The sequence below is a fragment of the Echinops telfairi genome, unplaced genomic scaffold (genome assembly GCF_000313985.2).
Source record: "Echinops telfairi isolate 266 unplaced genomic scaffold, ASM31398v2 ScPeMD7_7469;HRSCAF=8507_0, whole genome shotgun sequence".
NCBI lineage: Eukaryota > Metazoa > Chordata > Mammalia > Afrosoricida > Tenrecidae > Echinops > Echinops telfairi.
In genome coordinates this window covers 36,595,165-36,604,209 of record NW_022111372.1, presented here as the reverse complement: position 1 = coordinate 36,604,209, position 9,045 = coordinate 36,595,165, and the positions used below count along the sequence as shown (strand labels likewise).

General features: G+C 55.1%; 1 protein-coding gene across 1 annotated transcript in view; it reads left to right on the top strand.

Moving 5' to 3' along the window:
• The first annotated feature begins 2,190 nt into the window (after window positions 1–2,190).
• The window catches only part of CBS (cystathionine beta-synthase), a 26,055-nt gene continuing 19,200 nt past the window's right edge, over window positions 2,191–9,045 (top strand). The window contains exons 1-2 of the mRNA XM_045284815.1: window positions 2,191–2,272; window positions 5,944–6,143. Of these exons, the coding sequence (XP_045140750.1) occupies window positions 5,953–6,143 (191 nt within the window). The 5' untranslated portion in view covers window positions 2,191–2,272; window positions 5,944–5,952. The remainder of the gene's footprint in view (window positions 2,273–5,943; window positions 6,144–9,045) is intronic.

Here is a 9,045-nt window from a genome sequence, read left to right as displayed (position 1 = left end):
ATCCACCACATCTTGCGGGCTCCTGCTGGGGTTAGTATTAATTCCAACTCACAGTGGCCGAGTGTGTACTGAGGACAAGTGCTCCCGAGAGTATCTGAGACTGTGACCTTTGGAAGCAGATCACTCAGCCTGTGGGGAGCACCGCTGGGCGGGTGCAAACTACCAAGCGTTTGCCTTGTAGTTGAGTGCTTAACTCTGTGCGGCATCCAGGGACTCCACAGGGATGGAGAACCTGTCTGTCGGACTCACACTTTGTCTACAGTGCCAGGTGCAAATACTCAGCCCCTGGTAATCAGTCACACACACACACACACACACACACACACACACACACACACACACACACACACTAGCACTGTGCCCCATACGATGGTCAATGGATGATTTTTCAAAAGTAGATCACCAGGCCTTTCTTCTGTGGCACCTCTGGTGGAACCAACTCTCTAACCTCCCAGTGGGCAGCTTGCTGTGCTAACCCTGTGTACCACCGGGAAGATGGCCTGAGGAGCCCTGGTGGGCTTATGCCGTTGGGCTGGTGACAGCAAGGTCAGTGGTTCAAAACCACCCCATCCACAAGAGAAAGACAGATCTTTCTACTCCCATAAAGAGTTACATTCTGGGAAGCTCACAGGGGCAGTTCTACCCTCTCCTGTGAGTTAGCAGCACCTGGAGGACAGTGGGTTTGGCTTGGTTTGGGCAGATGCTCAATGAGAAAACATCGAGAAAATAAAACATGACTCTGTCACCACTGTTGACAGGACAAATGTTTTGTTATATATACTTACCATGGTTAAAACCAAACCCAAACGGTGCTGAAAGGCCCTTAGCAGATGTTTGTCAAAGTATTTCCCTGCAGGATCTCTGCCCAAGGGGGCGCTGGTCCCACACCTCTGCTAGCCCCAGCGTCTGGCTTCTTTCTCCCCAAGCAAACTCCGAACTCCAGGCTGATTGCAAAGTGGCTTGACCCCAGCGGCTCCGTGTGAGAAAGACAGGGCCCTCTACTCCAGTAAAGAGTTACAGTCTTGGAAACCCACAGGGGCGGTTCTGGCCTGTGCTATAGGGTCGCGATGATCTTTCCCTAAAGGCGCAGGAATAACTTTAGCGCCAGGGATCATCCATCCACTGGTCTCCAGGACATCGAACTGAAAAAATCTGTAATATCACTAATTCGCTGTGGTCTTTCCTCTGCTTTCCAAGGGTGACTGGAGGGGGGCAGGGCGGGCAACTCTCGGGACAGAGGTCCTCCTGGCCCCATCAGACTCTACTGCTTAGTGGGGAGGCAGCGGTGGACAACGCTCTGCCTATCGGCTTTTGACAGGAGTTTCTTCTCTGAGCCTCAGTTTCCCTTCCCTGTGAAATGGGAGACCTGACAGAGAACTGCTAACGGAGGGAGCAGGTTGCATGCTGCAAACGGCGGGGCGTTGAGGCAACCAGGGTCTGGGACTCCTCACAAGGGCCCACCTCCTTGGACCCAAACACCGTGCCCCGAGCACATTTAGGGTCTCCGCAAGGCCCAGTATCTGGGGGAGCAGGGAAAGGAGGAGGCCGGGCAGGGAGCTTGGGTTCGGCGTCGGAGGACCGGGTAGAAACATGCTGTGTCCGCCCCTGGCGCCGCGGTGGACCCCAGGGTGCCGAGCTCCACGTCTCCCAAATCGATCGCCAAATATTTGCCGAGGATCAATCCTCTAGGGCCCGCAGTCCTTCCCCACGTGAGCCAGTGCTTGGCTTGTTGTATTTCACATTAAATCATATAATCCCTTAATCTCTCGGGGAGCAAACAGTGCACGGAATGAAACAGGGTCGGGAACACCTCGTACAGAACGGCCGCGTCCCCGTTCCCCACCCCCCTACCCCCGAACCTGTAAGGGTTCAACAGTGAGGGTCCTGGGGGAGGAGGCGCTGGGGTCCTGGGACCGGGGGCGCAACGGTCTGGGTCTTCGGTCCTGGCTGGAGTCCAGGGCCCAGCAGGGAAGGCAGAGGCCGGAGCGTAGGAGGGGATTTCAGGGGGTCCCGGGCGGGCGCGCGCTGGGGGCCGGGGGAGGGACGGGGGAGGCGGAGCCTGAGTCGCCGCAGGCCGGACCGACTCCAACTCACGATTGGCCGGACCCGGCCTCCGCCCCCGCCTCTCGACCAATCGCCTTCCGCCGATTATCCGTCCGTCCCTCACCGGGGAGCCGCGGGCCTCAGTCGTGGTCTCCGCTTAGCAGCTGTCGCGCGTTGCAGCTTAGGGACCTGGTGAGCCCTCGCTTTCTGCTCGGTGCTACCCGTCCAGGTGAGCTCGCGGCCCCAGCCGAGACCGGGACCCACTCGAGCAGGGGTTGTTCCAGCTGGCGCTGGGGTCGCGCCCACCCCTCCTCCGTTGAGAATTGCATCATCTCCCCCGGCACCCAGCGGAGCCCCAGCGAGACCCGGCGCCACCACCACCCAGCGCCGCTCTGTCCCCACGCCCAGTTGCCCCCTAGTTCCTCCTCCCCCACCGGCGCTGCTGCCCCCGCGCCCCTGGCGCCCCTGAATCCCGACCAGTCCCGAGCCGGAGCTGGGCGACCACGTGGGCCTGGCCCCCACTGCGACCCCAGCGGCTGCAAGGTCTGGGCGCCGAGTCGGGCGGGCCCGGGATGGAAAGTTTTAGGAGATTCGCAGGCCGGGTGTGGAGCATTGATTTTTGCAGCGTTTTGGATGAGAAGGGGTTGTTACGCAAAGCGGCGTGCGTAGGGTTCCGGGCGTGGTGCTCCGGGCACGCGGGTTTTCCCGGAGGGTGGAGGCAAAGGACGACCCCCAATTCCCTGTGCTTGAATGTCCCGGAAAGTGGAGAAGCGGTGGGGGAGGGGAGGGGAGGGGAGGGACCCACCCGGAGGGACCCACCCACACGTGGGCCGTGTGCGTCCTAAGTTGTTAATAAGAGTCCCTCTGTATATGGTTGTTTTCCCACTGAGAACGCCGACTTCCAAAAGGGGGTTCGCTATTGATCGCTATTCCTTGATCCTCACTGACCTCCCCTGGCCCGACCCGTGCGCGTGCATGCGGAGTACCTCTGGGGGAGTCGCGACCCCAGAAGCCTCTTGCCATTTCATGTGAAGCAGGACTGGCCAAGGCGCCAAGGAAGCCCGTCTCCGAGGACCCACCCCTAGGTAGGGGTGGCGCACGTGCACCGGGCCTAGCGTTACCCTGAGGGGCGGGTCCCTGGACCAAGTTCGCAACACCTATCACCCAGCCCCTTTGGATTCTACTGTGCTTCTGCGGGGTTCGGTCTGCCTTTCTGGCAGCTCCTTACCGTGCCAGAAGCGGAGCCCCAGAGAGGAAAGGTGACAAAGTCGAGGCTCGGGGCCACCTGTGCTTGCTGGGACTGGTCTGCAAGTCCAGGAGCCCTCTCGGCAAGATGGGAGTGTCGCTCCCTTAGGGGTCTAAAGAGCGCACAAGGAAATTTGGCCCACTTAAGGAGGAAGCTTGGCAAAGGTGCGTTTGGAGGTGGGGGAGGCTTGGGTTGGCTGGAAACACTGCCCTGGGGGGTTGTTTCTACCCGGACAGGCCTCGGGCTGTGGACCTAGTGAATTAACTAGGTGCGTGAATTACTCCGGACCTGGGATCAGGTGGCCTTCTCCTGCCCAAAGGTGCTGTTGATCTTTGCTAAGTGCAAGGTTGTAACTGGGACCTTCTGGAAATTGGAGAACCCGGGCAAGTCCCGGCAGCCTCCTCTCTTACAGGAATCGCTGGGGCGGCTTGGACTTGGCAGACTGCTGGGGCGGGGGTGCTGGTCCCAACCCGTGCCCTTGCCTACCGATAAATTAACATATGAAAACCCAAACAAAGCTCACTGCCATCAATTCAATGCCTACTCCTGGTGACCCTACAGGACTGGGTAGAATTGACCCTGTGGGTTTCAGAAACTAGCTCTTTTTTTTTTTTAAAAGTTTTATTGGCACATCATCCATATATACAATTCAATCATTTGAGTATATCAAGGAATTATACAATCTACTACAGTCATTTTTTAGAATTTTCTTCTTCCTTGTACACATTGCTATTTGTGTAATTTTTTAATTGTGGCAAAAATATACACAGCAAAACATTCTCCGTTTCAACAACTTTTACACGTATAATTCAGTGCCATTGATTATCCTTTTCGTGGTGTATAATTATTGATATCCTTTTCCAAATTATTCCACCACCATTAACATAAACTCAAGGCCTCCTAAGCAGCAGTTCTTCCTTCTTCACCCATGGTAACCACTGGCCAAGTTTGGTTTCTTTTTAAGTCATTTTCTTGATAGGCCAAAACTCTTTACAGGAATAGAAATCCCAGTCTTCCTCCCTCGGAGCAGCTTGGTGGTTTCAAACTGCTGACCTTTCTGATCGGAGCCCCAACGTGTAACCACTGCGCCACCAGGACTCCCACATCATCGTATTAGGGAATAGACCACCAGGGTCTAGAAAACAATTTCACTCCCAACAAGTCACTTCTGACTCCTAGTGACTCCCCGGGACAGAGTGGAGCTGCCCCTGTGGGCTTCTGTGGCTGTGACTCTTCGAGAGCAGACATCCTCATCTTCCGCAGTGCAGTGGCTAGTGGGTTCCAGGTGCGTCGACCAGGGCTCCTTCTTGGGCTAGAAGCTCTGCAGAAACCTGGTCAGCTTCACAGCGACCTGTAAGCCCCCACTAGCAGTGGGTGGTGGCTATATATGATGTGCGTTGCCGGGGGATTGAACCCAGGTCTCCTGCACAGAAGGCAAGAATTCTGTCCCTGAACCACTAAGGCCCTCCTAATTGGCTTAATTTTTACCTAATGCTCTTGCTGTGACCCCGATCCCATCCAAGCCACCGCATTCTATTACATCACCATGCCTCCTGACAACCGCTCCTGCTGGCTGAGGCAATTGCTCAGACTGCCCTTGTTGGTGACACCCTGACAGTGCAGGGGGGCCCTGGGCTCAGGGAAAGAAGAGCTCACGAGGTGAAGTGTCATTCTCAGCACACTGTCAAGAGTCTGCACCGGACCAACAGCAGCTTCACAAAAATCCAGGGACTCCATGGATTCTCTGAAACCCCCTCAGGGAGGCCTGAACTCCAGGTGGAAGGGCTGACCCTGCTCCGGACCTTCCTAACCCAGGCTCGGGCCCAGCTTACACCTCTTCTCCGGTTTTACTGCTGTGTTCCTTTTGTAGTGCAGCAGAACCAGCCGGGTGGAATGAGTCAGCACAGGGCTATCCACCTGTCATTTTCGTGGAGTCCAGTCACGGTGTTGGCAGGCCTGCTTTCTTCTGCAAGCTTTAGGGGGGAATCTGTTTCTTGCCTTTTCAGATTTCTAGAGGCTGTCCACATTCCTTGGCTTGCGGCCCCTCCTTCAATGGTGGCGAGGCCGCCAGGCAGATCAAGCCCTTGTCCTCGTATCTCTTCTCTCCGACACTGGCTTTCCTGCCTCCCCTGAGGATGCTGGGGAATCCAGCATCCCATCTTTAATCCAGTTTCCCATTGTTCATCACATCTTCATGAGCCCTGGAGCCCTGCTAGCCACTGACGGTGCTGGATTCCTGGGCCCCAGGCGCTTCCCTGGGGAAGAGATGTCCTTCCAAAACCGCAGCCTCCTTCTCTCTGTTCCCGGCAGACTTGCCCCCTGGAATTGGCTGGAGACTTGTGGCTGGGGCTGGCTGCTAACTCTCTGAGAGGTGGCAGTGACCCTCACATGTGGTCCCAGATATAAGGAGAATGTGGACAAATGAGGAGGAGGAGGTGGAAAGGGGCAGAGTCCAAGCCTGGGGTGTGAAGGAGGGGCAGGGAGGGAGTGAGCGAGACGGGGCTGCAGCCGGGGGCCTTTGGTCCTGCCCGCGCTCTTTCGGGCCGGTGAATGGTGGTCTCGGAGGGGAGTGGGTGGGTGGGTGGTTCCTGAGTGATCCGACACAGGAAGCATCAAGCCAGCCCTGAACTAATGGACATTCCCCCTTTTGCCAGGTCCCCAGCATGCCTGACGAGACACCCCTGGTGGCACAGGAGGCCGTGGGGTGCCCCCACCTCGAGAGTGTGCATAGGGGGAAGGGAGCCTCGGAGAAGGAAGGGAAGGAGCGGTCATGGATCCGGCCCGACCTGCCGAGCAGGTGCACCTGGCAGCTGGGCAGTCCCGCCAGCCAGTCTCCACATCACCATACGGCCTTGTAAGTCCCCCTTGAGCTGCACACCAGTTCCCGTTCCCTCCGTGGGGTGTGGGGCGTGGGGCGTGGGGCGGCGGTGGCAGCCTCTTAGCCTACGACCTCTCCGTTCTCAAAGCTGGGAGTTCAAGCCGGGGGTTCCAGGGTTGGTTCCTTCTGTAGGTGTCCGGCCTCCCTCCCACCTCCAGATGGCTCCCGATGTCCCCAGCTCTCAGTGGCAGCTCCTCAAAGCAGCCTCCTCCTCCATGTCTGTCTCCGTGTCTTCCCGCCTGCTGTGTAAGGACACCACAGTGACCACAGGATTAGGGCCCACAGGGGTGGTTAGTTCTACCCTGTCCTGCAGGGTGGAGATGAGTTGGAATCAACTCCAGGCCAGTGAGTTTTCCCGACTCCAGTAAGACATCGATCATGTTAACCGAAACAAGGTCTGCAAAATCCCTCGTTCCAGGTGACGTCCGTGCACAGGTACAGGGATTAGGACTTGGGCACATCTTTTCTGGGGGGACACTAACCTGCCACAACCTTGCTGGGAGAAGTGTAGCACTGCCTCAGTTGTCTAGTGTTGCCACAGCCAAACACAGCAGCGTGTGGGGCTTTAGCACACGTCTTTCTTAAAAAAAAAAAAAAAGCACTATTGCACATTATTCACACAGCATGTAATTTAATGATTCAACCAGATGAAGATTTGTCCAATCCAGAAATGTCTTCCCTCACTGTTTAGGAGGCTGGAAGTTCAAATTCAGGGTGCTGCCTCTCAGAGAGGGACTTCTCTGTCCACTCTGGGAAAGCGCCCCTTGATTTACATTTGCTGCAGCATCTCCCCCTCCCCCCCCCACCCCAATTCGGCTTCCTTGCTTGTTTAATCTCTGTAATAAAATCTCAAAAGAGATCAATTTATGACTCCTTACCTACACTAATCCTGTCTCTTTCACATGATAAAGACAACCCATTCCTGTACTTCTACTGTAACCAGAGGTGTAACCCAAGAAAATATCAAAACCAAGCTCACTGCGATTGAGCTCATTCCAACGCATAGGTCAGGGTAGAACTGCCCCTGTGGGTTTCTGAGTTTACAAGAGTAGAAAGCCTCCTCTCCCTGGGGTAGTTGGTGGTTTCAAACAGCCGATGGTGTGGTTACAGCCCAGCAATCACTCTGAAGCCACAAGGCTCTGGGGCCTCCGGTGTGACCCCTCTAGTTTCATGTCCAGTGACTCAGGATATTTGCTGAGTCAGGGGGTGGGCTCTTCCTAGACAGTCAGTCAAAGCTTGGAGAGGCGTGTGCCTATCAGTGCCCGTCAGAGAGCAGAGAGCTTCCTGACCCCATCCTTCTGGCTTCTCTGGCACTCAGAGTATGTGGGCTTCCTGTATGTGGGGTCATGACCAAACTCCTGCAAGGCCAAACCCGGCTCTAATCATTAACCATCAAGTGTCTTTCTACAGTGGACTCTTTGTGGTCTGATTTTCTTTAAACCTGCTGTGTGGACTGCTAGCGCAGCCTGGTGGTGCTATGGGTCGGCCTGGTTGGGGTGCAGGGTGGACAGAGGTTCAAACCCACCAGCTGCTCCCAGGGAGAAAGGTGACGAGGCTCTCTGCTCCCTCCTGGACAGACTTACAGCCTCAGAAGCCATACCTGGGTTGCTTTGTGCTGGAATCGAGGTTGGTTGGTTGTTGATCGCTGGTTTTTAGCGTGGGGTCTTTGGGGGCATAAGCAGCCAGGTGCCCAATGGCTCCCTGAAAGGTTGGCAGTTGAAACCCATTCCAAGAGGCAGCGCCCGGGATGGGCCTGGTGCTCTGCCTCCAACAGGACACCACCTGAAACCCTGGGGGGTGGGGGGACGTGTGTGTGGGGGGGGCAGTTCAACTCAGTATCAGTCGGTTCAGAGGAAAGAGACCGGGCAGCAGCGAACAGCATCAGGGCGCTATTTTAAGAGCCCTGGGTGCAAAACTACTAAACAAACGGTGGACGATTAAAATCCACCCAGTCGTGTGCCGTGGAAGAACGGCCTGGCGATCCATTTCTGAGCAGTTCACAGCCACTGGAACTCCCATAGGGTGAAACGTGGGGTTTCCAGGCATCAGAAAGGATTCGACAGCAGCCGGTTTAGGTGTAGATATTTATTTGAGTTACTGGGTAGTTAGTTGTTTGCAATGATCTCCGTGAGCCCTGGTGGCGTAGTGGCTACTGGTTGGGATCCTAAAAGCAAGCTCAGCAGTTCCAAACCACCAGTTGCTCCTCCGGAGAAAGATGAGGCAGTACAGTCCCAGTCTGGGAAGCCCACGGGGGCAGTTCTATGCCGCCCTCGAGGGTCTATGTGCATTGGATTTGACTCGACAGCAGTGGGTGTGTTTGCTTTTAATGACCATACTAGATTACAGTGGTTCTCAACCTGTGGATCATGACCCCTTTGGGGGCCAAACGACCCTTTCACAGGGGTCATCCAATTCATAACAGTAGCAAAATAACAGTGATGAAGTAGCAGCGAAAATAATGTTATGGTTGGGGGTTCACCACAACATGAGGAACTGTATTAAAGGGTCGTGGCATTAAGAAGGTTGAGAACCACTGTACTAGAAATAGATGAACAGTTTATCAATCAACATGGAATAAAGGTCTCCTGTATTTTATGCCCTAGTCTACCTTTGCGGGGGATATTTATGGGAGGGGTTGGGGGACAAAACGCCTTGCCCCATCCTGAAACTTATTACCAAAACCGAACCAAAGCCACTGCCAAGCAGTTGGTACTAACTCAGCGATCGAGGCCTTAAAGGACAGAGTAGAACTACTCCGTAGAATTTCTTTTTTCCCTTCTAAGTTACGTGTTTTTTTTTTAAACATTTTATTAGGGGCTCATACAATTGTTATCGCAATCCATACACACATCAATTGTGTAAAGCGCATTTGTACATC